At 52.4% G+C, this 24,139-nt stretch overlaps 5 protein-coding genes across 7 annotated transcripts in view; 1 reads left to right on the forward strand and 4 right to left on the reverse strand.

The window, feature by feature from the left end:
* Positions 1 to 978, reverse strand: part of DLG4 (discs large MAGUK scaffold protein 4) — a 25,926-nt gene extending 24,948 nt beyond the window's left edge. The window contains exons 1-2 of the mRNA XM_039847151.1: positions 885 to 978; positions 569 to 609 (exon numbers count right to left, since the gene is read on the reverse strand). The gene's annotated coding sequence lies outside the window, so the exon portion shown is untranslated. The remainder of the gene's footprint in view (positions 1 to 568; positions 610 to 884) is intronic.
* A 1,226-nt stretch (positions 979 to 2,204) lies between these two features.
* ACADVL (acyl-CoA dehydrogenase very long chain) lies at positions 2,205 to 7,559 on the forward strand. Of its 2 annotated transcripts, XM_039847156.1 has the most exons (20): positions 2,210 to 2,377; positions 2,455 to 2,530; positions 2,804 to 2,869; positions 2,956 to 3,028; positions 3,116 to 3,180; positions 3,286 to 3,420; positions 3,847 to 3,991; positions 4,250 to 4,379; positions 4,474 to 4,599; positions 4,946 to 5,144; positions 5,383 to 5,487; positions 5,927 to 6,013; positions 6,098 to 6,160; positions 6,259 to 6,360; positions 6,438 to 6,535; positions 6,614 to 6,686; positions 6,782 to 6,854; positions 6,942 to 7,014; positions 7,098 to 7,173; positions 7,248 to 7,559. In XM_039847156.1, exons 1-20 carry the CDS (start codon positions 2,316 to 2,318, stop codon positions 7,386 to 7,388), a joined length of 1,968 nt encoding a protein of 655 aa, XP_039703090.1. In that variant the 5' UTR covers positions 2,210 to 2,315; the 3' UTR covers positions 7,389 to 7,559. The 2 variants fall into 2 exon arrangements, with proteins under 2 accessions (XP_039703091.1, XP_039703090.1); XM_039847157.1 differs by lacking the exon at positions 2,804 to 2,869 and having other exon boundaries at positions 2,205 to 2,377; positions 7,248 to 7,549.
* A 72-nt stretch (positions 7,560 to 7,631) lies between these two features.
* DVL2 (dishevelled segment polarity protein 2) lies at positions 7,632 to 15,916 on the reverse strand. Of its 2 annotated transcripts, none has more exons than XM_039847155.1 (15): positions 15,140 to 15,916; positions 12,764 to 12,833; positions 12,293 to 12,438; positions 12,065 to 12,162; positions 11,797 to 11,932; positions 11,584 to 11,674; positions 11,368 to 11,437; positions 11,134 to 11,273; positions 10,963 to 11,039; positions 10,266 to 10,333; positions 9,965 to 10,093; positions 9,715 to 9,846; positions 9,399 to 9,578; positions 8,768 to 8,986; positions 7,632 to 8,640 (listed from the first exon to the last, which is right to left on the reverse strand). In XM_039847155.1, the coding sequence occupies exons 1-15, from the start codon at positions 15,331 to 15,333 to the stop codon at positions 8,192 to 8,194; spliced, it is 2,199 nt and encodes a 732-aa protein (XP_039703089.1). In that variant the 5' UTR covers positions 15,334 to 15,916; the 3' UTR covers positions 7,632 to 8,191. The 2 variants fall into 2 exon arrangements, with proteins under 2 accessions (XP_039703089.1, XP_039703088.1); XM_039847154.1 differs by having other exon boundaries at positions 12,053 to 12,162.
* A 144-nt stretch (positions 15,917 to 16,060) lies between these two features.
* On the reverse strand, positions 16,061 to 19,268 carry PHF23 (PHD finger protein 23). The gene is made up of 5 exons (XM_039847158.1): positions 19,226 to 19,268; positions 18,641 to 18,672; positions 18,389 to 18,481; positions 16,941 to 17,823; positions 16,061 to 16,843 (listed from the first exon to the last, which is right to left on the reverse strand). Exons 1-5 carry the CDS (start codon positions 19,227 to 19,229, stop codon positions 16,626 to 16,628), a joined length of 1,230 nt encoding a protein of 409 aa, XP_039703092.1. The 5' UTR covers positions 19,230 to 19,268; the 3' UTR covers positions 16,061 to 16,625.
* A 1,870-nt stretch (positions 19,269 to 21,138) lies between these two features.
* Positions 21,139 to 23,235, reverse strand: GABARAP (GABA type A receptor-associated protein). Its single transcript, XM_039847169.1, has 4 exons — positions 23,001 to 23,235; positions 22,338 to 22,416; positions 22,080 to 22,198; positions 21,139 to 21,634 (listed from the first exon to the last, which is right to left on the reverse strand). The coding sequence occupies exons 1-4, from the start codon at positions 23,088 to 23,090 to the stop codon at positions 21,569 to 21,571; spliced, it is 354 nt and encodes a 117-aa protein (XP_039703103.1). The 5' UTR covers positions 23,091 to 23,235; the 3' UTR covers positions 21,139 to 21,568.
* Between the last annotated feature and the right edge of the window lie 904 nt (positions 23,236 to 24,139).

The following is a 24,139-nucleotide window of genomic DNA, read 5'->3' on the forward strand; positions in this document are numbered from 1 at the left end:
GGAGGGAGGGAGCAAGGAGCGAGAATGGGGGGTGCCTTGGCAGAGTTAACTCCTTCAGTGCTGGCAGGAACCCGGATAATGGGAAAGGAGATGGAAGCAGAAGCAGAGAGGCCGTAAGGCAAACATGGAGACCTGGCCAGCCACCAGCAATGACAGTAAACATGATGAGGATGGATTTCATTTCTTGTAGGAGAAAGCATCCCTAGATGGGCTGAGACCAACCATGGTTATCTAAATACTGAAAAGAGGCCATGGCAGGGCTAGTGATGAGGGAGGGGCAGGCAGGAGGGAATCCCAGGGGCTTAGTTCTCCCTCCAGATCCACAGGAGGAAGTCAAAAAAGACTTCCTGGACTCTTTAGTGCCAGAAATTGGGGCAGGCAAAGAAAAGGGGGGAGCAAGAGGGAGAAGGGGCTAAAGGACAGGAAAGTGCATTCTCTGTGCCCCTGACTCAGAATTTTATCCCCAGGGTCTCCAAGTCTCTCAGTTCAATTATCAGTAGTACTTTGCTCACTCCTCTAGCCCTGCCCATTCCCTCAGGAAGTCAGGACCCCACTCTCACCCCCTTACCTCACTCTCTGAGATGGAAGCCTCATAATAGTCCAGGATATCTGTCACAAGAACAGTGCTAAGTTACCCTCTTCCACCCACTGCCTCCCTGGCCACCATCGTCTCACCTTTTTCTGTCTGGTAAGGGAGAAGCTCCCCCAGCCAAGGCTGGTGGACACTGAGGAGGGACATTGTTGGGGATGACCCCTGCATGAGGCTCTTGCTTGGACCAAATGATCTCCAGGCTCCCAACCAGTCCTCAAGTTCAGTAAATTGCCCTCACAGGCCCAGGCCAGCCTTTTCCACCACTGCCCTTCAGAAAATTGGGGCTACTTACCCAGCAAGGCCTGGAAGAGGTCACTGTGTAGCACCGTGAGGAGAGGGGGTGCCCATCGCAATAGTGGGGGAGCCAGGAGCCAGAGGGCTGACCTGGGAGCTGATGAAATGCAAATGAGGGTAGGTGGATTGGGACAACAAAGAAAAACAGCTCAAAGCACTCACGTCCTCTTTCCAGCCTTTGCCCTTTCACCCCAGGGTCTATGGAAAGGTTCCAGGAGAAGGCTCCCCAGAGTCTCAGCTCCCCATTCCACCCTTAGGCCTCTCCTCCACAAGGACACCTGTTTTTCACCTCTTGGTCTCTCAGACATCTCTCTCTTCTCCTACTTTAATCTCCCTAATCCTCCAGTATTGGAGCTAAGCTGCCTTCTCCCCACCCAATTCTAGCTGTTAGGTGAAGTAGTCATTCTCTGAACTGACCCAATATCTCATTCTTCCCCAGGTACCACTACCACCACCTTGCTCCACATAACCTGGCCCAAAGGACAGGCATAACGTAGCTACACTTTCCTAAGGGATTGGAGAAGAAGATCACACCTAAGAAGGCTCCAATAGCTCAAAAAGAAAAGTAATTGGGCCTAGCACTCTCTCTCCTCCTGGGCCTGTCCCCAGTGGGAATAGCAGAAATTACCTGAGACTTTTTGCCCCAGGGCTAGAGAAGTGTGGGAGAGGATAGAAACATGAGAATTCCTATAGTTTCTCTGGGTCCTGGGAAGACTCCATTTGCCTAGAGGCCTAGAGGTCTAGCCTGAGCACATGGTCTCAGGAAAGAACAGAGGAGAGAAAGATAGATGTTGAGTAAGTTCTCAGATGTCATAAGGGGGAAAGAAGAGGAGAGCCTTCCTACTAGGAAAATTTAGATGTTCCATTGTTAGTGACACTCCCTAGGCCTTAGGAGAATATGCTTGGGACATTCCACCCCAGCTTGAGTCCCCCACCACACCATTTCCCTCCCTTTTGTGGAGACTGATTTTGAGGGACCCCAAAGAGTCGCCCCTGCCTCTGGCATCTATCTTACACTTCTCTCTTCCCACCTCTCTTTTCTAACTTCAGCTGGAAGTCCTCCTTTCAGACCACCCTCCATCTCTCAGATTGTAGTTGCCTAAACTCGTCTCTCTTCAGTCCCAGCCTATCCCATCACCCCTTCTGAAGGCTACACTCTAGTTGGAACAGGAGGGATGAAGGAGTTTGGGGGAGACAAGGGACGTTTGGAGATATCGGGACGTTTGGAGATCTCCTTAAGTCAACCAGAATGCAGAGCTAAGGGGCGCTCCAGAACTACAGCTCCCAGCATGCCCCGGATGCCGGAAGCACCGCCCGCCGCCGGTTGCATTGTGGAGGATGAGTCACGGTGCGGGTACCCAGACTTTTTGGCTGACAGAACCAGTGTTAGGTCACAGCTCAGGTCTGTGACAACTGGATTGGTTCTGATATGCAGGCGGCGAGGAAGGCTCCTAGCGTGGGACGGCAGCTACTGAGATTCGGGGACGGAAGGTTTGTATATTCCTGAAGGGACTGGGCAGTGGGCCTATTTATGGCCCAGCCCCGGACTGAACTCCCATTTCTCTCAGCTCGCGGCCCTGTGCTCTGTTGGGACCGCCCCGACCATGCCCTGCCGGACGACTATATGCCAGTGGGGCCACTCAGGTAAGTAACGGCAGGTTTGGAAGCGGGAGTGGGGGTTCAGGGTGGGCGTCCGTCTCCGCTTTCCCCTCCCTGCCGCGGACAGGAGTCTCCCTCCTGGTGCCAGTCATTTGCTAACCAGCCTGGCACCGAAAGCAGGGGAAAGGGCAGCCCAAGGGCCTTTAAACTAGGGGAAAGGTCACCGGATACGTTCTTCTGGCACCTAGCTCTTCGCCTCTGCTCAACTTGTCACTTTGGCAACTCTTTCTCTGCCGCGCTAACTATCCTTTTCCCCAGGCGGTTCTGGACAAGTCAGATTCTCTCTCCTATGAGTCTTCGAGGAGGGAAATACAGGCCAATGCGGTATGTGGCCTCTGAGTCCGGCAGAGGTTAAGCCGGGGGCAGACTCACTCCAGCAGGCTCCCTGAAACACCTTTCTCCCCGTGCAGGAATCCAGGTCCTTTGCTGTGGGGATGTTCAAGGGCCAACTCACCACTGATCAGGTGTTTCCGTACCCCTCCGGTGAGGAAAGGGGTAGTCACAGCTGGGCAGGGACAGCACAGGTTTCCAACTGCCTGGTCTGACCTGCTGGTCTCTGCTAACCTGCAGTGCTTAACGAGGAGCAGACACAGTTTCTCAAAGAGCTGGTGGGGCCTGTATCCCGGTTCTTTGAGGTGAGGAATGACTTGGGCTGGGAAATAGTTTGATTTCTGATGGGATGGGAGAGATGTCAAGGAACTCAAAAGGAGCCTGTATGTAGGACCTTGTGCCTTCCCCAGGAGGTGAACGATTCTGCCAAGAATGACATGATGGAGCAGGTGGAAGAGACCACTATACAGGGCCTCAAGGAGCTGGGGGCCTTTGGTCTGCAAGTGCCCAGTGAACTGGGTGGTGTTGGCCTTTGCAACACGCAGGTGAGGGAGCCCCTCAGTCACTTCCCAATATCCTGGTCTACTCCAGTTTGATGGGTTCAGCTCCATCACCCCTGAGGCCAAGGTCTCTGTTAAGCCTCTGCCCTGGGGGCCTGTGGGATGTTGATTCTCCCAATGGGTACACACTTCTTCCAAACACCAAACTACATACAGTCCCCTAGGGCCATGGACCTCACCCAGGTCCCCAAATCCTAATAAATCTCTAAGGTAGAGAATGCTTGACATGGGGTAGAAAGACTCCCTCCCACCAAGGCCTGGTTGGACATGAGCCAGTGTCCTCTGCCATGGCCCTACTTCCTCATTTTGTGGGGATGCCCTGGTCAAGCCCTGCCCTGTTGCCCACCTTTCCTGCTAAGGGCAGGCCCACATGCAGCCAGTTACAGCTCCAGATGCCTGCTTCCCCTCCAGTATGCCCGCTTGGTGGAGATCGTGGGCATGCATGACCTTGGTGTGGGCATCACCCTGGGGGCCCATCAAAGCATCGGTTTCAAAGGCATCCTGCTCTTTGGCACGAAGGCACAGAGAGAAAAATACCTCCCCAAACTGGCATCAGGTGAGGCAGGCCTAGGAGCCCCAGGGATTGGGGTGTCTCGGGCTTGGCACAAATTAAGCCAGTGCTACTTAGATCACCACATAGTTGGGCATGTTGGTTGGGGGAGATTCTGGGAAGGTATCACAAAGAGGCCAGAAGGGAAATGGGAAGAAACTGAATATTGCCAGAGGTGTTGAGTAACTATGGTGCTGAGGGGTGGGGCACTGAGGGGCCATGCCCAATGAGGGCCCAGTATAAAAAGAGTTCTCTGCCAAACAGGGGAAACTATAGCAGCTTTCTGTCTAACTGAGCCCTCAAGTGGGTCAGATGCAGCCTCCATCCGAAGCTCAGCTGTGCCCAGCCCCTGTGGAAAATATTACACTCTCAATGGAAGCAAGATTTGGATCAGGCAATCTTCCTATTTCTCCCCTCCTCTCCGCCTCTGCCCATTTCCAGGCCCCACCACTCTGTCCTCCACGCTGACTACCCTCATTTTTCCACAGTAATGGGGGAGTGGCAGATATCTTCACAGTCTTTGCCAAGACACCAGTTACAGATGCAGCCACAGGAGCCACAAAGGAGAAGATCACAGCTTTTGTGGTAGAGAGGAGCTTTGGAGGTGTTACCCAGTGAGTGGGTTTGGGAAGGAAGAGGTTGAGCCAGGGTGCGGGACAGTACTGAGCTCCAGAGTAGATGGCTGTTACAGGTCACTGGGGATGTATGTAAAAGCTAACATGCTGGACAGCATGTTCCCTTTGTAATACATATGTAACTGATCTAAAGCTTTAGCTTCAATGACCAATGAGCCCACCACATGGCAGCAGGAGGGCCAGGCCTCAGCCCTCTGGGCATGCAGGAACTGTTGCCTGCACCCCTTTGCGGGCTGGAAGTTGTAGTTTCTCTTTGGTTCATAAGGAATGAAGGGGCAATTTTCCCTACAACTTGAACACGCCTCTGCTTCTTTGTCTGTCACAGTGGGCCCCCTGAGAAGAAGATGGGCATCAAGGCCTCAAACACAGCAGAGGTGTACTTTGATGGAGTACGGGTGCCATCAGAGAATGTGCTGGGTGAGGTGGGAGGCGGCTTCAAGGTTGCCATGCATATTCTCAACAATGGAAGGTTTGGCATGGTTGCAGCCCTTGCAGGCACCATGAAGGCCATCATTGCTAAGGCGGTGAGTACCCTGCTTGAGTCTCTAGCTATCTTGAATGAGTCACATTATCCCCCTTCTCATGTGTCCGGTTCCCTTGCAGGCACTCTCTCTACCAGAGACCCCTCCCACACCAGCTGTTCCAAACCTGATAGCTTAGGTCTCTGTCCAGCCTAGACTGAACTCCTCTTGGTTGTGGCTCAGCCCAGCCTCCATCCTGGGAGGACTAGAGAACCACAATGGGACATATGTCCTTCTGCAGGTGGATCATGCTGCTAATCGTATCCAGTTTGGGGAGAAAATTCACAACTTTGGGCTAATCCAGGAGAAGCTGGCCCGGATGGCTATGCTGCAGTATGTGACTGAGGTAAGGATCCTCCCACAATCTTCTCCCAAGAGCCCTGTGGTTGTCTTCCCGGTCGGGTCAGACTACAACCCCCAGCAGCACCTGGGGCAGTGGGTCTCCAGCTTTACACCAATGCCCTAGGGGATGCGGGGAGGCATAGTTAGCTCAGCCGCTGCAGAAGAAGAGCCATGCTGTTCTGCTGAGGTGCTTCTAGTGGTACCTGAAATTTATTTTACCCCCCACACCTATCCTTACGTCTTCACCCTTTTCAAGAAGTCAGATTTCTGGAAGCCCCTGATAAACTGGCTTGGGGGACCAAATATTTCAACATGCCTGACATATGGAGTTAGAAGTCAAGGACCACAGGGAGCTGGGGTAAATCTGGTCTTGGAGATTTGGGTGATCGGGCCAAGTCTGATGAAGCTCTTTTCCTTCCCACATCCCAACCATGCAACCTCAGTCCATGGCTTACATGGTGAGTGGCAACATGGACCAGGGATCCACGGACTTCCAGATAGAGGCTGCCATCAGCAAAATCTTTGGCTCGGTGAGGTCCCAGGCCTGCGGGGAGGGAGAGCCCAGTTTGGGAGCTTGGCTCTAATACCAATCTTATATGTTTCTTTGTCCCTAGGAGGCAGCCTGGAAGGTGACAGATGAGTGCATCCAAGTCATGGGGGGCATGGGCTTCATGAAGGTATAGGAGTTTTCTGCCTGGAGTAGCTGCAGTTGGGCCAGGAGGAGTAGACAAGCACATCTCAGCAGGGGCATATGATCTGTCTTTCACTATCCTAGGAGCCTGGAGTAGAGCGTGTGCTCCGAGATGTTCGTATCTTCCGGATCTTTGAGGGGACGAATGACATTCTCCGGCTGTTTGTGGCTCTGCAGGGCTGTAAGGTAAAGAGGGGGGAGAACTGGAGGGGGACCAGGGGTGAGACAAGGAGTCTTGACTCTTAGACCCTCTTCCCCCACAGGACAAAGGAAAGGAACTCTCTGGGCTTGGCAATGCTCTAAAGAATCCTTTGGAGAATGCCGGCCTTCTGTTAGGAGAGGCAAGCAAACAGCTGAGGCGGTAAGCTTAGGGGCCAGGGTAAGGCAGGGCAGAATGGGGTGGTATATGGCAACTAACCAATCACCTCCTTCCTCTAAGGCGGGCAGGGCTGGGCAGTGGCCTGAGTCTCAGTGGCGTCATCCACCCGGAGTTGAGTCGGAGTGGTAAACTGGTAAAGTAGTCAAGAGTGGTGGGGGATAGCCTATGTCAAGAGCTGATAGGGCTGGGCCCCCTTCTGAGCCCTGGGTGCCTTCCTCATTTCTTCAGGCAGTGCAAGCTCTGGAGCAGTTTGCCACCACAGTGGAGGCCAAGCTGATAAAATACAAGAAAGAGATTGTCAGTGAGTAAGCTCTATACCCTTACCATCCCCTCTTTTTCCTCTCCCTCCAACTAACACCCTCCCTACCCCACCCCATCTACCTGACAGATGAACAGTTTGTGCTGCAGCGTCTGGCAGACAGTGCCATTGACCTCTATGCCATGGTGGTGGTTCTTTCCAGGTGAGGAGACAGTGTGGGAAGCCTGAGCCGCAGGGGGTTCCTAGGGTCACAGCCCATATTTATTTTCTCCTGCTTCCCACCAGGGCCTCGAGATCCCTGAATGAGGGCCACCTCACAGCCCAGCATGAGAAAATGCTCTGTGACAGCTGGTGTATTGAGGTGAGATCTGGGATTGCCATGGGCAGGTAGGGGGCTCAAGACATAGGCCTGAACCTCTCCTTCCCTCTCTCTAGGCTGCAGCCCGGATTCGGGAGAACATGGCTGCACTGCAGTCTGACCCCCAGCAGCAGGAGCTCTTCCGTAACTTCAAAAGCATCTCCAAGGCCTTGGTGGAGCAGGGTGGTATGGTCACTAGCAACCCCCTCGGCTTCTGAATATTCCCAGCCAGGGCCTGGCCAGGAATGTGCCTTCTCTCAATCTCAAGCCAAAGCCCAGGCCCCTTTCCTGTGGGCCCTGGTACTGCCTTGAAGGGGCTTCACTCCAGGACTGTGCCTGCTCTCAGAGGGAGTACTCACTGCCTCACAAATAAAGTCTAACAAGTCGTGCTTTGCTACTGTGTCTCAGTCCTTTCCCTCAGTGCCTGCCTCCCTCCCAAAGAAAGGAGCCAGAGGCGTGGGGAGTTTGCCCCTATTGCTTTATTTGGTGTTTTATACAAGTGACTAAAATAAATAGAGTAACAAAAGCAGCTACACAGCCCTCAAATACTAAATACCCCAGCTTCCTTTGACTGCTGCCAAGTGTGGCCAACCCCACCCCACCCCGCCAGGATAGCAGAACAGCTGACTGGGCAAATGGAATAGGAGGTCACATTTCGGGGTTAAAAGAAGGGGTCCGGGGGGCAGGTATTCTTCATATAAAAGAGGAAATGCCTACTAAAAAATAGTCCAAAAAAATGTAAGAAAGTCTACTTTAACCCCCCAAAAGGCTTACAAAAAATAATAAAGCTAAAAATAACCAAAGGTCCCTTGAAGACCCCCGAGGGAAAGGGGAGGAACCGGGCACTGCTGGTTAAGAGTCATAGCGGCAACAACCTCACAGTAGGCAGCAGCCCACATGACAAGCTAAGCCCAGGCACCACTGGAAGAGTAATGAGCAAGTGATTGACAAGACACCCAATCACAGGACAGGAGCACCAAGAACTGACTGAATAGGCCAAGGGTGGAGATCTAACATGGCTCTACATAACATCCACAAAGAACTCACTAGGGTTGCCCATGGCCATGTGGAAGCTTTGGCGGCTGGCTGTCAGCTCTGGGGGCACTGAGCCCAGGTCTCTGATGGGAGGGGCCCCTGGGGGTTGCACTGCTGGAGGGGCAGCTGGGGGAGGTGGGGGCATCATGACCACCATCATGGGGTTATAGGGGAGGGCCATACCAGGGGGTGGACCATAGGGATGGAGCCCTGGGTGGGCTCGGTGACTGGGAGCACCCCCTGATGAGCTCCTGGAAAGGGGAGGGCCCCCATCACCAGTGCCACTAGGATCCCCGCCTCGCCGAAGGCTGCCCCCGCGGCTGGAGGGCTCGGACTCACTGCCACTGCCGGACTTGGACTCAGGGGCCCGCTCCTCAGGCCTCCCTGTGCGCCCTGCCCCCCCATCGCTTCGTGTGGACCCACTGCTCCGGCTCCCTGTTGGGGGAGAGGAGAGGGGCAACTGAACCCCAGCCCAAGGTCCCTCAACCTCCCTAGCCCCTGCAACTACCTCTCCTCCCTGGTTTTCTCTTGCCCCTTACCCCTCTCTCTGGCAGTTACTTACCTTCACTGTGCTGGCTGCTAGCACTGCCTCCACCATAGGTATAGGATGAGAGTTCATGGTAGGGTGGAGGCTGGGGGCTGTATGGGTGCGGGGCTGGGTACTGGTAGGAGAAGGTGGGCAGCAGGGGCCAGGGGGTGGCCCCAGGCAGAGGAGCCAAGGTGTCCTGATCCGAAGCCCCACTGGAACCATCATTATCATTCAGAGACAGGTTGACTAAATCTTGAAAGTAAGAGAAAAACTAAGAATCACTGTTTTAAGAAGCCAGGACATAAAGACATTAAATGAAGAGGACCTAGGAACCATTTCCCCAGAACTACCCTTTATGGGGGTTAAAACGAGGGTCTCTAACAGGAAATTTCCCACCTGCCACTGCTATCAGGGCAGGAAGTCAGCCCAGGCCACCGTAAGTCTCATATGCTTTCATGAGATTCAGAAAGAGGTACCCCTCTTCCCAACAGACGTTGTCCTGTGCATAGTGCACAGCTTGTCCAGCAGAACATGGGTGGATGTTAGCCCCTGCTAATTGTCATCAGCCAGTGCAGGGCCTACTACAGGACACATACTGCTCAACAGTCCACAGTGGCACTGGCTGGTTTCTGGGCAATGTCTGAATTTGGAGAGGGGCACTCACAACTCTCACAGCCACCACTGAGGTCTCCGAAGACATAATAGCACTGCTCAGAGAAGGTGATCTTGTTTACTGTGTGTCGGATAAGGCCTGCCTTAAGCAGTCCACTGGCATACTTGCGGGCCTCCCGCCGCTCAGGAAAGCCCTCCACATGATGGTAGAGCCAGTCAACCACATCCGAACCTGGAATCACCCAGAAAAGAAAAAGGACTCAGGCTCTCCTCTCTGACTCTTGCCTCACCCCTGTTCGGGCCATTCCAGCTTTGGACTACTCTTCCTCCTCCCCCTTCCAAGCTACCTTCCCAGGGCCCAGCCATACCAAGAAAGGCATTAGGAATGGTGATCTTGAGCCACATACGGTCCCGAACTTCCAGTCCAGACTCTGGAGCTGCCATGGCTTTAGTCACAGATGCCATGTCTGTATGGATGGAGAGACCCCGGCCCTCACAACCTGACAGAGAAGAAGCAGGGAATCAAAGGCAGAGCCTAGTCCCAAGGAATGGTGGGATCACAACACTGCTGAGAAGCCTTCAGAGGAGGGGTGGAAGGAGGCGGGCCTGGGGGCTCACCATCAGGTAAAGAGGACCCAGATGTAATGGTGCTCATGGAGGAGGAGCCTGGATAGGCTGGGAAGGTGCCAGTCAGTGCAGCAGAATGTGAGACCCAGGCAGCGGGGTCAATTGGCTGGATGGGCTCATCTGGGACAGAGAAGACCATCAAGACGATCACTTCCTAGTCCCAGAGAGCCAGCCCTGTCCCTCCCTGACGCAGACCTGAACTTCCTCCACCAATTCCCCCATAGCCTAGGGGCCCAGCCCCAGCTCCCAGCTCTCTCTCCTCTCAGCTGCAGGCCCTCTGAGCATCACTCACTTCGGGGGAGAGTGAAATAAGCCTGGGGAGAGGGATCCCAGCACTTGGCCACAGTCAGCACGATGGGGCTGTGGGGAAGAGAGAAGGCCAGTCAAGCAGGGGTGAGGGTAGAGGCCTCAGGAGAGTGGAGGCCTGGAATGAGAATGGGTTGAGGGACAGAAAGAGAAAGAGAAGAGCAAGCAAACATGGCAGGGCCCAAAAAGGTGAGGGTGGAAGGCTCAACAATGTTGGTGACTCACCAATATGGGTAACTCTTAAAAACATACTGCTGAGTCAGACAAGAGAATACTCACTGTACAGTCCATTCACAGAAAGGCCCCAAACAGGTAAAACTAAACTGTGTTGTTCAAAGATACACACATGGGTGGTAAAACTACCAAGTGAAGCAAAGATTTTTATCATAGTGATGACCAAAGAATCAGGTGAATAATTACCCTAGAGGCAATGAAGAGGATAGGAGCTGGAAGGGACACTAGGGAGAACTTTTGAGATATCAACAAACTTCTATTTCATGATCTAGGCAGTAGTATTAAGGACACCCATTTACTCTAGAATTACTCATTACATTATGCATTTTTTTTAACTTTATGTACTTTTTAGATGACTGTTGTTTCAGTACTTCCTAAAAATTATAAAATGAAAGGTGAAAAAGCAAAGACAAGAAGACTGAGGACTTGAGACCAGCTGAGAGGCTCACCCTGGCTTGTGCACAATGTCTCTCAGCACCCGCACAGCATCATCGTTGCTCATGTTCTCAAAGTTCATGTCATTCACCTGGAAGTGAGGGGAAGTGGATCAGAAACAGGATAGGAGAGGCTGAGAGCTCCTGCCCAAGTCAGTACCAGTGACCCTTTCCCAGCATACCTACCTGCAAAAGCATGTCCCCCGGCTCAATGCGCCCATCGGCCGCCACGGCCCCACCCTTCATGATGGAGCCGATGTAGATGCCCCCATCTCCCCGCTCATTGCTTTGGCCCACAATGGAGATGCCCAGGAAGTTGTACTTCTCTGTGGAGGGAGTCCATGTGATGAGGGGAAGCCCAAGCCACATGACCCCCAAGCCCTAGAGACCAGGTCCCCCAGCCCCAGGCTCCCTCCATACCCATGTTGAGTGTGACTGTGATGATGTTGAGAGACATGGTGGAATCAGTGACACTGCTGAAGGATGAGGTCTGTGACAGAAAAAGGGGAAGGAGCTAGACTGCCTTCAACAACCAGGGACGAACCCTGGGATTCTGTCTGTGCCCTTGTATCCCCTAAATCAAGGCCCAGGCCTCTAATTTCTCTAAGGTCCAGTTATCCCATGAGAACCCCTTACCCTCTCCAGACGGGGTGGCCGCTGTTTCCTCCGCCGCCGGTGACGCTTGAGGAGACGGGAGGCACTGCTCTGCTCCGTGGAGCTGCTGAACCTGTTAGGAAGTTAAGAAGGGAGTACTTGCAGGCGGAGGTGGTCATGAAGCCAAGAGAAAGATGAGAGGATTGGCTCAAAAGAAGGGGCTGGTGCCCTGAGGAGATATCTGTGGAGCCATACCTGCTCATGGTATCATCCTCATCTGAGTCCCCTAGGCTAGTGCTCTCCAGCTCGCTAGTCATGAGGGTTGAGGAGCTCTCGTACCCAGCCAGGTGGCGCTCCAGCCTAGAGGGGCCGCTGGGCCTGTGGCCCCCAGCTAAGTATGAATAAGAACTTCAGGAACCAGGCTTCATGCACCTTACCCTCAGAAGACTTGGGTCTTAGCCAACCCCTTCCCAACTCCAGTCTACCCAGTCTCAGCGCCTGGCCCCCTCACCGCCATGCTCACTGCTGTCTCTTCTGCGAGGCCGCTCCCGCCTCAGAGACACTACTGACTCTGTTTCTGTCTCAGGCTCCAGATTTTCCCGGCTGCTCGACACATTAGGGCTAGATGGGCAAAGATAGTTGCCAATCTGAGTCAGTGGGACAGGGCTCCAAAGCTTTGGCTTCCCCTCCCAAGGGGCGTGGATTCCCTCCTCACCTCCCTCCTATGGACTCAAGAATCCCAAGGACTCACTGGAAGGATGGAGGTCTAGAGTCCCCAATGCCACTGGTCCTCTCTGGTGGCAAAGGGGGTAATGGTGGGGGTGGAGGTGCCAGTTCTGTCCGAGGTTCCTGAGCTGAGGGAGTCATCTCAGGCTGGGAGTTATCTGATGACACGAGCTAAAGGGTGTAAGTGATTAAAAAAAAAAAAACAAAAAAAACGGCTCTATTGGGAAGTAAGGTATATGAGATAAGAGTAAGGGAAAGGATTAGAAAAGGGCACAAGGTTGAGAGAGCCTGGAGTAAAACACAAAACAGCATTAACAAGCATTAGAGGGCTCCAGAAGAAGGCTGAGGGACTCCAGCTCGCTTTCCAAACAGGTAGGGAAGCCAAGAGCCAGGGCCTCCAACGACTAAGCAGGGGTTGAGCTATAAGGCCAGACTCAGGCTTGGAGGAGCCTGGCAATGCAGGAGGGACAGAGCCCTCAAAATCAGGGCTCCTTACCCAGGAAACCACCCTTCCGTTGAAGCAGGGAAGGCGGGCATTGTCATCTGAAATTTCTTCCTTCACCACCCTGCCGAGAGAGGGATGAAAGTCAGTGAGACTGGACCAACTTCCCCGACTACCATCCCCATTCAAAATTTTTCCTAATTTCATCTAGCTCAAGGATGCTGACTCTCTCTTAGCTTGTCCAAGTGCTCTCTCACACTAAAATACTTCATTCTTATACCTAAGAAATTGCCAAACTCGATTCCCTTTCTTCATTTCTCCTTTACTCCCCAGCTCACCTGCAGGGGGCTCAATGCTGCTCCAAAGATTTCCTTGAATCTGATTCAAACTCTCAGTCCAATTTCAAAGGCCATCCCCTAAGGTTACTCTGGTTGCCCAAAATATCTAACTTTAGGAGCCTTGCTGGCAGCCTCCTCTCAATCTCAATTTCAACCCTGTTCCTCACACACCCTCCCTAAAGAAGTCTTTGATCCTCATCTAAGTCTCTACTCTTATGCTTTCCTTAGTTTTCTCTAACTCACTTCCAGAGAGCTATCTAAGTGTGCTATCTTTGCCTAAATAAAAATACTCATTAGACCAAAAAATGGTACTTCCTCACTCAGCTGAGAGCTCCCAAAGGGAGGTGAGGCCTGGCTTCCCACTCCCCTGTGCCTCACCTGGCACAAAACTCTGCATCATGCAATCTGTTCTGCCTAGCACTGGGGGATCACCTCTCCCATGAGTTCCTTGCAATGAATTGGACTTCACTGGACTACTTGCAGGTATAGCTCCACAGATCTCTCCCCAGGGCTCCTTCTTATCAACCACCACATGAAAACATTAATGCCTATTCTGTTCAACACCATGTTCTGGCCACACAGCAAAGTACGTGACACTTGGTAATCAATGAATACTTGTTGACTAAAAGAATATAGATATGAACTACGAGGCTCTCTGCCCTGAACAGAAACTCTATCACATACACACATCTTCACCCCTAAATAGGACATCCTTTCTGAATAACTTTTTAGCCTAATATGGTTCTAGAGGCCTAGATATATACCAATTTAATACATTTGCTTTCAATGTCACAATACAGCTCAGTCACTACCAATCTGTCTCAGCATAATGCAGTATTCTTCATAACATAATACCATCTCAGCAGAGCCTGGCCTGACAAGTTATTCCATTCTGTATCATCATAACCCAGTTTATTGACAAGTCAGAATCAATACTGACAATTATCACTGACCAAGAATTTAACATACACCATGCACCTGTACTAGGCATGCACCTGTCTAGGCATTTTACTCTGATTATCTCCATTTCACAGATGAAATCAAGACACAAAAGTTTTAAAAATTGCCCAATTAACACTGCTGACAAATAGAAGAACCTTGATTTATATGCAACGTAACTTCCAAGGCAGTCCCACTTTCTCAACCATGAACAATCTTTCTAGATAGAGCCCAGCTCTCCTAAAACCCAGGCTATCCCAGCCTAATCCAGCTTGCCTTCAAGAGCTGAGATTGAGGACTCAGAAGATTCAGTCCCAAAGGCAATAAACACCAAAGGGCTTACTCTGCATCCTTTAAAGTCCCAGGCCAGCCCAGACTGTCCCAAATTACCCCCAAGATAGCCCAATCTATTCCAGCAGTCTAGAATGTCCCCAAATGCAGCTGTCTGCACCAATATAGACAAGAATATACTCATACAGCTGTCTGTACTATCACACACTCCAAAGCCCTGTCTGCCCTCTACTGAGTGTCCCAATAAAAACTAGGCCCCAATACAAACTAAGATTAACCAGTACAACTCAGTAGAGACCAGAACGGCCCAAGTTCTCCAGCATAGCCTGATCTACTCCAGAACTGCCTAAAACATCGCAATACAGCATTCTTTGCATTTAGTACAAACTAGAATATCCCAGAATAATCCTGGCTGCCCTAACATAGCCCAGAACATCCCAAGTTGCACCAATATAGCTCCATCTACATCAGGAGATTCCACAGTAACCAACAATATCCCTGTGTGCTACAGGACTATTAAGAATGTACTACACTACCAGAGGACAGAGCAATCTACCTCACTACAGTCCAAAGTGACCCCAAATGAACCAGTACGCCCAACTCTATTCCAGTATAGCATAATCTTCTCTAATCTGGGTTAGTATAGCTCAGTGTGTCCTCACGGCTAGCTCTGTGCGCCTCAATCTTTCCAACTATAACCTTGTCCGTCCAGGGATATCCAGTCTACCCTAGCATAGTACAATCTGCTCCACCGTAGCCCAGATGACCCCAGTATGGCTTAGACTAGACCTGTGCTCCTTAATTATTACCCAATCAACTCCAGCACAGCCCCCATCAGTCGCAGTCTAGGCCTTGCGCTCACCCGAAATCCTGATCCATAGACTTGAAAAAGTACTTAGCGCCCGCGGGTCGCTGCAGTACGCTCTTAAAGTCGCCAAGGGTGATGCGCTCGGCAGGGACAGGGATCTTCACCAAGTAGGGAGTCTCTTCTTCGTCCAGATGGTAAATCACCTTCGTCTCTCCGACACCACTGACCCCCGCGCCGCTGCCCGCCATGGTCTCGCCTGCGCGCTCTCGGGCTCCACCGCCCACCCAAAGGGGCTAATCGTCCCCGCCGCGCCTGCGCAAACCTGCAAACCGACACGAGAGTGCGGACAGACCAACCCCAGTGCAAGAATGGTACAAGAAGGAGGCGGGGATCCGTGGGGGATCCGTGGAGGAACCGTGGAGGATCTGCAGGGTGTCGGCGGGGTGTCGGGCCGTGAGGCGCGACCGAAAGCCGCGGACTCGGCCGCCGCCGCCAACAACCTCCAAGGTCCCGCCCACCTCCCCCACATCACGTGGCCCAAGTCGACCCACCCGGATCCTAGCGTCTCGATCACATGACTTTTAGGTCACGTGACGGCCTGAAACCACCCACACGTGACCATCTCCAGCAACGGTTTCCCAATCCTCAACGGCCCCGCCCCCAAATGTGTCTCCACCGGCGTCACCCAACTATCCTAGCTAAACTGACCTGTGCCCTCATGGGATAGGCAACCGACCCCCACCCCGCTAAACCCCACTCAGGTGGGGCGCACCAAGCAACTCTAACCCGCTTAAGCGCACGTGAGTGTAGTTAAGGGTGGGGTTGTGGGGTTCCTAGAGACAGGGCTGGTGGGGAAAGGCACAGAGCCAGGTCATTTTCAGCTTGAGCTTTACATCGAGTTGGGTTTCAGGCCCACCTTCAGCGGTCTTCTGCCATTTATTCTGAAACCACCCTCCCAAGCAGCACAGTGAGGGCTATAAACACAAAAGAGCCTACTCTGCTTTATTTACAACACGAAGGCTTCCTGTACAAACAGCCGGCCAATATTATTAAAAACAAAAGAGGTGAGAGAATGGTCACCTGCTTTCCTTCCTCCCTTAGCCAGGCTGGTTGGTAATCCACCTCTGAGCTGCCATGCCCAAAAGGGGAAGTCCAAAATTAAAAATACAACTGGTGTAGAATAAATGGGGAGATAGAAGAGGAGGGAGTGCTATATTTACACTAGAGTTTTATAGACAACTGTCCCATCCCATCCCAATTCCAACCCTGGCCCAGAAAGTGAAGGGTGGCAGGTCCAAGGGACAGAGATTAAGTGTCTAGGGACCCAGACAGCTTCCCACCCCCAAATATAATGGGTCTGAGTTTAAGTCCATACGGTGGTAAAGGAGACTAGGATAGGAACACATTGCCAAACCAGTCTCCCTTGGGAATTCCTGCCTGGAAGTGGGACAATATCCAAGCTTCAGGGGATAGGCTGAGGACCCTGAAGCTCAGTTCCCAAGTCTTGTCATTTGGAAGTTCCAGCCTAGAGATGGTGATATCAGGGCTCTCCAGATTTGGGAGGTGGACCTCCTAACCGCCGGGCCTCTGGCCGCAGTTCCTTGCATTTCTGGCAGTAAAAGAAATCAGGGACATTGGTCTTCTTAATCTTAGCACAGGAGAGATGGATCCATGTTCCACACAGGCTGCACTCAATCATGGGCCGCCCTGCAAAGGGCTTTCGACAATAACACGTGATCAGGTCCCATGAATCATCACCTGGGGGAAAAGAAGGTTTGGTGTTCTAAGCTCTTGGATCCACGACAGCCCCATGCCCATCATCCCAGCTTCCCCTGGTCAGCCCTAAACTTCTCACCTGATTCTACCATGATGTCTTCATCCATGACCCGCATCTCCCCTTCACTGGAGCTGGCATCTCCATCTTGGCTTGTTTCAGTGCTGCCCACCTCCTTGCTTTCACTATCAGTGGGAGGAGCTCCTTCAGGGTGCACTGTAGCAGGGGGCCTAGGAGCCTCAGGGTGTGTTGGGAGCACTGCGGTTGGGGCTTCACCTCCTACCATCGCTACCATCTCTTCCTCCTCCTCCTCCTCTTCTTCCTCTTCTTCTTCTTCCTCTTCCTCCTCCTCCTCCTCTTCTTCCTCCTCCTCCTCCTCTTCAGAGTCTGTATCACTGGGGGGTGCCTGGGGAGGCCCAGGAGGTGGGAGTCTATCACCCCGCTCTGACTTTTTCAACTTCCGCTTTTTGCTCTTCTTGATTCGAGATCTCTTTTCCCCATCCCCAGGGGCTGGCCGAGGCCTTCGAAGCACTCCAAAGCCAGCTCCCCCTCCTGGCCCCAACTTTCGGTTCTTTCGGTCCTTCTTTCGAGGAGGCTGGGAGAGGTCCCCCTGAGAAAGGGGCACTGGGGTGAGAGCAGCAGGGGGCCGGGAGGCATGTGTCAGAGATGAGGGGGACAGTGGAGATGCCATTTTCGGCCCATCTAGATCAAAGAGAGAGTCCTTGAGCTTCATCTTCTCAAGCAGGGTGGCACTGTCAGGGGCCTGCAGACGAGAGAAAGTGGACCTTGGAGGTCCTGGCTGGGTGGGACCTGCTTGAGCCGCCCGTCTCTTAGATGACTTTGCTTTCTTAACAAAGGTCTGGATGGTTCGGAGATCTGATGGGGCCGAGTCCCAGCCATCACTGTCTGCTGCACTCTCACCTCGCAATGGAGAGCTGGAGCCAGAGGCTGGCCAGTCACTTTCCTTAAAAGGCAGATAAGACTAAGATTAGCAGAGGACCCAAAGTCATCTCAGTTTCTCTACAAACCCAGCTAAAAAACCAGGGACTAATCTATCCCAAAATATCCTGCCAAAACCACAAATCTCACTGTGTTCGGAAAGTTTATCCCCACCCCAATTCCCACCAGCAATTCTTCTTAAGCACCTCCATGTTACTTCTGCCCTTAAATTCTAGCCATCTCCCAAATACCCACTGCCTTTGCAACATTGTATTCTCAACAAGAGCATTTCTTTAGCTTCCTTTCTGTATAGTCTCAGTCGTTACCATTTTCACCTTAAAATTTATCCAAAAGCACCTTCCATTAACAGCACCCCAAGACTATTCATGGCTGTTCAAGCCACCTATCTCTGATAACCCGACTCTCATCCCAGATATTAGTTTTCCTACCAGAGGCAGTTTCTAACTGCCCTAGTCTTACCTATAATTTCTGGTAGGCTTCTCCTAAAAAGTAACACAATCCCATTTGCTCAGTAGCCCCCTCTATAGTCCTAGGCCCCACTCTCAAATCTGTTCATCTCCTGTCCCTACCTCTTTGCTAGGGGGGATGTAACCAGCATAGGCCAAGACAAAACTGCAGAATTTGTTGAAATCTTCAATTGTTCTCCGACGTTTCTCCGGTGGCTGAAAGGAAGGAAATTTTTATCACGTGTAGTTTAAGAGGGGCATTCCCAAAGGCGCAGTCCCAGGAGTGAGGAATCTGGAAAAGGTGGGAGAGGGAGAGAAGACTGGGAAGAGGGGTAAGACACTAACACTAGGCTGCAAAGATAAGGAAAACCTCACCTGAGTCTCTGGCTTAAGGGTCGGAGGTGGATCTGTGAAAGCAATAAAAGCTGAGTCAAGGCACTTAGGAAAGAGTCTGTGTAAAACCCCACCTCTATACATTGGCGATCTCAAGCGAAACCCCTGCTTTCCCATGTCTTTCAGGCAGGCCAGCAGGCCCCCAGCTATGCTGGACCCGCCCCTGCTCCCCCTTCCGCCTCGCGAGGGGCGGAGCCTGGGCGCGGCGCCCTCTCAAGCCTCGCTATAGCGCTCCCCTTCCCCCAACCCGAGGCCTGGCGCCCCACCCCCCGCCTCACGGTTTCTTTAGACTCGTCTACTCGGATCTCTTAGCGCCGCACCCCGCCATACCGCTCCCCGGCCGGAGCCCGGGTGCCTCCTGCCGCTGTCCTTCACACGCGCCCACGGCCCCGAGTTCCAGCCTAGCCGCGCTCTACAACCCCTGGCCCTCGGAAACCGCAGAAGCCGCCCGCCAGCCCCCAGGGTTCAGGATGACCAAGCTGAACGGCTCCCCGCCCTCCGGCCCCTTCTACGCGAGCACGAGGCCCGGCGCGCCCCTCACCCCCCACCCTAAACACACAGGCTCACACATCCAACGCCGTTCGCGTCCTGACAGACCAGAGCGTTTCACCCGGACGCGGGTCTCACCTGCCCCCATACCCGTGCTTTCTCCCTCTACTACCTGCCGCTGTCCCTCCGCCCCCATCCGCTTCTTCTTTAGTTCTCTGCTCGCGAGTTTTCCTTGTTGTCTTTGCTCTCTTTTCTCTGGTAGTTAATTTATTTTCTTTGTTCTCTCTCAGATCATTTTTATATTGTTGAAAGTTTTCATTTGATTATAGGACTCTGAACTTTAGTCTCTTAACTGCCGATGAGTAATTCCTCTCTATGCCAGCTGTTGCTGCTCTCTCATCTCCACACCTTTGAGCTGACCTTTGTTGATCATCCTCTAATTCCTTTCACTTGTGACATCCTTTTGATCTGGACCTCCACCTTTGCTCCTCGTGACTGTTCCCTTAATTCATCTGTTTCCTTTGTTTCTCTGACCACTTTGTCCTCATTTCACAGACATTACCCAGATGACTTTCTCCTCATTAACTATCTGCTCCACTCCTCCAATACCTCTGAGGGAGCACCACTGGAGTTTCGACAACTGTTCCACCTGAGTGAACTACTGCCTCACTGCTCTCCCTTCCTAACTCTGGATCTCTCTTGCCTCCTGTTTCAGGGGTTCTGTCCTGCCGGAGGCCCTGGCCCCTAACCCCCTGAGCTCTTGCCTAGCTCCCCACTCCCCATCTCTCACACAGCCGGGATTCTCCGACTACCCCCCAGCCCAGTTCTCCCCGCCTGCCTCTCATCCGTCGCTCTGACTCCAGACTCCCACCCTGAGTAAGCCTTTTGTTGATTCAGGGAGCCTGGGATTCTCTGTTGCCTGATTCTCCTGCTCTCGTTGCCCTCTGGTGCTTCTAAGCTCACTGGGATTGCCTGCTACGGGAGCCCAAGTATCGTTCCTCCTGGTCTGCGTTCTCCCTTGATCCTGGTGTGCTGCCTTCTGATGTTCGCTGCTTCTACTGCTTCGCTCCACAGAGGTGTCTGCCTCGGCCCGGCTGAGACTTGAATCCGCTAGCCGCTGCCGCCACCTCCCTCTACCACTGCCTCCCGCACTCCCGGACCGGGCCCCCTCCCCCCCGCGCCGCCGGCCGCCTGCTCCCTCCTCCTCCCCTCTCCCTCCTCCCTTCGCGGGCGCCGACGCGCAGTGCATCAAGGGGCTTGTAGTCCGTCTGGGGAGAGCGGAAAAGGGACTGCATAAACATTTGAAACTTCAGTTCCCAGCAAGCCATGGATTGGCGCAGGCGCACTAAACCGCTCCCCTCCCCCGGGGAGTGGCGGGGAGATTGGGAGCAGAAGGTAGAGCGGAAGAGCGAGCGCAGGCTCCTGGGAAATGTAGGCTTAGAGGGACTAAGAAAGAAGGAGAAAGCGGCATTAGAACTCTCGGCCACCATACTGCCTCATTCTACAGCGTCTTTCTCCCCAGGGAGATCTCCCCACTTCCGGCCGAAGTGGTTGCTGGGAGATGAAGTTATCCTGGTGCTAATGGTTCCCTCCTCCCAGTCTTCTCCCTCCCTTGGATTCCATTCCACTAGCCAAGTGACATGCAACTAAGGACAGTCCTTTTACCAGCCTCCACACACGAACACCTCTTCCTTAATCCAAAAGGTTGTAATAAGCTTGGATGTTTATAAAGCAGGTACTTTCATACTTTCTCCACACGAACCCACATTGTTATTCTTTACATAAGGACCCAATACACACGTATATAAAACTAAAGTTTCAAGAAACAATACTCAGAGTAACCCATCTATCATAACAAAAGCACCCTTTTTATGCAAAAGGAAAAACAACATCAACATAATAAACCAATATATTACTATCCCTCCAACCTCTTTCCCCACCACTGACAACTAAACAAAAGGGGGAGGATAGGAACACAAAGCAAAATCCAGTTCAGCTTGGTGGTTTCCTCTTTATTGATGTACTTCCAACCTTCCTCCCTCCCCAATTTCAGTCCCTTCCATCTACCCCCAAAAAAAGGTAGTGAAAGGAAATGATTGTTGGGGTTGTGAGCCCCTTGGGCAGTGAGAAAGGGAACAGAAACCAAAACAATCACTGGATGAGACAGAGATTGACAATCAAGTCTAAAGCAGAATGGGAAAGGTGGTAGAGAAAGGGGAAGAAAAGAAAAAGGAGAGGTACTAGAGGCCATCTTCCCCATTAACACTCCTGCTACAAGGGTCTGGTGAAGAGCCTCAAACATTTTAGGAAGTGCAGGTCCTGAAGGGCGGTGGTGTTTGAGCCTGAAGAAGGAAGAGGGCAAGGAAGGGGGGCCACCTCTTTCTTTGTAGAATGGGACCCCCCACTGAAGGGGCAGCAGCTTCACAGACCATAGACACTTTCATCACTGTACGCAATGTATAGAAAGAAGTCTTCTTCATGGTGTTCCTGGAATGAAAACAGAAAATGATGGTGGTCAGGCCCTGGTTTTAGTTACTTACCACCTGCTACCCAAACACATTCTTCAAAAATCATTCTTTTTGAAGACTTCCCCAAAACCAGTGGCCCGATTGTCTTCCTCACTTGCTCCAGGCCCTAGCAACCTAGCAGGATTATCCCTAGCAGCAGCTCTGGGCGAAAAAGATCTCAAATCGTTCTCTGTCACCTTAGAAAGGGTCTGAGTCAGAACCGTAGCTCCAGCTCACTGTTCCTTCCCTTCTCTTTACTACCACTACCCTCTCTAAAAACCAGGACTATCAAAAATATTAAGGTCAAAGATAAAATTGAGAGCTAAGCAAGCCAGCTACTCCAAGAACTACTGACCTAAAACTTTCTTCCCCTCAAGCTGTTCCAACTCCTCTCCAAAGCCTCCACTACTTCCCAGTCACCATACCTGGTAGAGCTGACCCATCGTGGCACTGGTGGGTGGAATGACATTGTTGACAAAGAAAAACAGGGCATCCTCAGCTCGAAGATGAATTCGCTTCCGGATCAAGAAGTAGAACTGACCAACTGCCCAAAATACAAGGGGTGATAAATTCACAGATACCACAAATGCTCTCAAAAGAAGAGCTGCTGTGTGGAGCCTCCTCCCACAGAGATTGCTCTCCCACCCCAGGAAGCAAACCTAGGTAGTGATTCAGGTTCCCACCTGTGAGATCAGAAGGCACCAGGTATTTCTTTTTGTCCAGATCTCCTATTCGAGCTTTGGGAGCCTTTTCTACTATCACCTGATAAAGGGAATATTAAAATCAGGAGACATTAGGTGTACAGCCCCACAGCTCCACCTGTCAGGAATTTAAGAGACAATATTTCCAGCACCCCACCTACCCCAGACTCATTTCTCTTTGTCTCCAAACATTCGGTGCAGCCCTGAGCAAAGACTCTGACCCCATTGACTCAACTCACCTAAATATCCAGATGCCTGAATTAGGGGCGTCACAATAAACTATCTTAATTCCACGGAGATGACTTGTCTAGGTCGACTATAGCTTCAATCTCAAAAACCTAGCTAGCTCGGGGAGGTGGAGACCATGTGACCTCAGACTGTCAAACTCCCTACAGCCTCCCGAATCACAAGGTCTAGCTCTCCCACCTACACTCCCTCACCCCAGCTACCACTGCTACCCCACTCCTTTCACCTCCGGTCCCCGAGACAGCAGTTTCAGGCTTGTTCTCAACCCCGCCACAGCCGGCAGCCAGATGCCCATGCTGCCTGTCCCGGACCCAAGCTCAGGCTGTCGCGTCGGAGTCAGCGCCAGCGCCAGCGCCAGCGCCAGCGCCCCACACCCTCTGCCCTGGCCGCTGTCCTTACCGGGACCCGGTCCGGGTATTTCTTTCGGATCTTCTCGCCCTCAGAGCGGCGCTTCTCGAACGGATGCTCCTCTTTATATACGAACTTCATCCTCCCGGGAACCAGGTTGGACCGGGCTGGGCTGAGGGAACCCGGGGGGGAGGGGGGGCCGGGACTTGGGGCAGCGGCGACGGCAGCGACGCGCGGGCGGATTCAGCGGAGCGATCCCAGGACTTGCGCCACTTCCGTATTCACCAACCCCGCCCTCGCCCATCAAGGGCCGCCCCTCCTGCTACATTACTCCACTAGCGCAGCCTCCCTGACCGCCACCACCCCGCCACGCCATCAGCGTAATTGCTTTGGAATCAACTTGTGGGCTACGCAGGAATCGTAGCAAATGTAGCTGGCTTTTGGTACTGTTGAAAATAACCGAAAACTCATTTTTCGACTTTCCCCCACGAAGCTAGGGGTGAAAAGGAGCTAGGAGATAGTAATCATAATGACCCTCAGTTCTCTAAAAACTCTTTTCAGACATAATGTACAAGATAAAAATTGAAGATAATTACAAAGGTAGCTATTCACAAAACGTGTTGGTACGCTGAAGGCGGCCGTTGACACCAAAACAAAGTAGTGCCCAAGCGGAAGAGGTGGTCTTCGGCAATAAAGGAGGGCAGAAACGAAATATATGTTTGGACAGACGCACAGAACGCTTGGGTACCAGATATGAGTGGACCAATAAGGGCTGTAAAGGTCCGAAAGGTTAGGGACTATGTCAGCGCGGAAGAATACAATTATTTTTGTCAAAGAAATCATGTGATCTCAGAGAAGGGCGGATCGTCACGTGGCAGATGCGAGGAAATAGAGCCGGCTTCCGGAAGGTGGAGCTCGCCGCAGCTGGAGCTCGGAGGAACGTTGGCCTGGCCGCCGGGGGGCAGCGCTGGCTTAGCTTGACTATGTGGGTACCCCCCAGCCCGGCGTTTCTCCAGCTATTTGCCTTTTCTGGCATACAGGTTCCTTCTATCATACTTAGGTGCCCTACTGCTCTCAAGCTCAAGTTCCCTCAGGACACGTAGCTGTACTTTCACTATCCGCAGGGTCGCCCACTCTGTCACTAAGACCCTTCATGCCAAAGCATGTGACGTCGATGTTCACTAGTCCAT

Source organism: Pteropus medius, unplaced genomic scaffold (genome assembly GCF_902729225.1).
Source record: "Pteropus medius unplaced genomic scaffold, Ma_sr-lr_union100, whole genome shotgun sequence".
NCBI classification, from domain to species: Eukaryota; Metazoa; Chordata; class Mammalia; order Chiroptera; family Pteropodidae; genus Pteropus; species Pteropus medius.

What these genes read in the sequence shown, in the direction of transcription:
- ACADVL (XM_039847156.1), top strand. Translation starts at nt 2,316, where the DNA reads ATGCAGGCGGCGAGGAAGGCTCCTAGCGTGGGACGGCAGCTACTGAGA. An exon ending in GGGGCATGGGCTTCATGAAG is followed by an intron (nt 6,161 to 6,258) that starts GTATAGGAGTTT and finishes TCACTATCCTAG; the next exon opens with GAGCCTGGAGTAGAGCGTGT. An exon ending in TGGCTCTGCAGGGCTGTAAG is followed by an intron (nt 6,361 to 6,437) that starts GTAAAGAGGGGG and finishes CTTCCCCCACAG; the next exon opens with GACAAAGGAAAGGAACTCTC.
- PHF23 (XM_039847158.1), bottom strand. An exon ending in CCCTTAAGCCAGAGACTCAG is followed by an intron (nt 18,482 to 18,640) that starts GTGAGGTTTTCC and finishes CCTTCCTTTCAG; the next exon opens with CCACCGGAGAAACGTCGGAG. An exon ending in ACATCCCCCCTAGCAAAGAG is followed by an intron (nt 17,824 to 18,388) that starts GTAGGGACAGGA and finishes CTGCCTTTTAAG; the next exon opens with GAAAGTGACTGGCCAGCCTC.
- DVL2 (XM_039847154.1), bottom strand. Translation starts at nt 15,333, where the DNA reads ATGGCGGGCAGCGGCGCGGGGGTCAGTGGTGTCGGAGAGACGAAGGTG. An exon ending in TCTAGACCTCCATCCTTCCA is followed by an intron (nt 12,163 to 12,292) that starts GTGAGTCCTTGG and finishes TTGCCCATCTAG; the next exon opens with CCCTAATGTGTCGAGCAGCC. An exon ending in AGACAGCAGTGAGCATGGCG is followed by an intron (nt 11,933 to 12,052) that starts GTGAGGGGGCCA and finishes ATTCATACTTAG; the next exon opens with CTGGGGGCCACAGGCCCAGC.
- GABARAP (XM_039847169.1), bottom strand. Translation starts at nt 23,090, where the DNA reads ATGAAGTTCGTATATAAAGAGGAGCATCCGTTCGAGAAGCGCCGCTCT. An exon ending in GGTGCCTTCTGATCTCACAG is followed by an intron (nt 22,199 to 22,337) that starts GTGGGAACCTGA and finishes TATTTTGGGCAG; the next exon opens with TTGGTCAGTTCTACTTCTTG. An exon ending in CGATGGGTCAGCTCTACCAG is followed by an intron (nt 21,635 to 22,079) that starts GTATGGTGACTG and finishes TTTTCATTCCAG; the next exon opens with GAACACCATGAAGAAGACTT.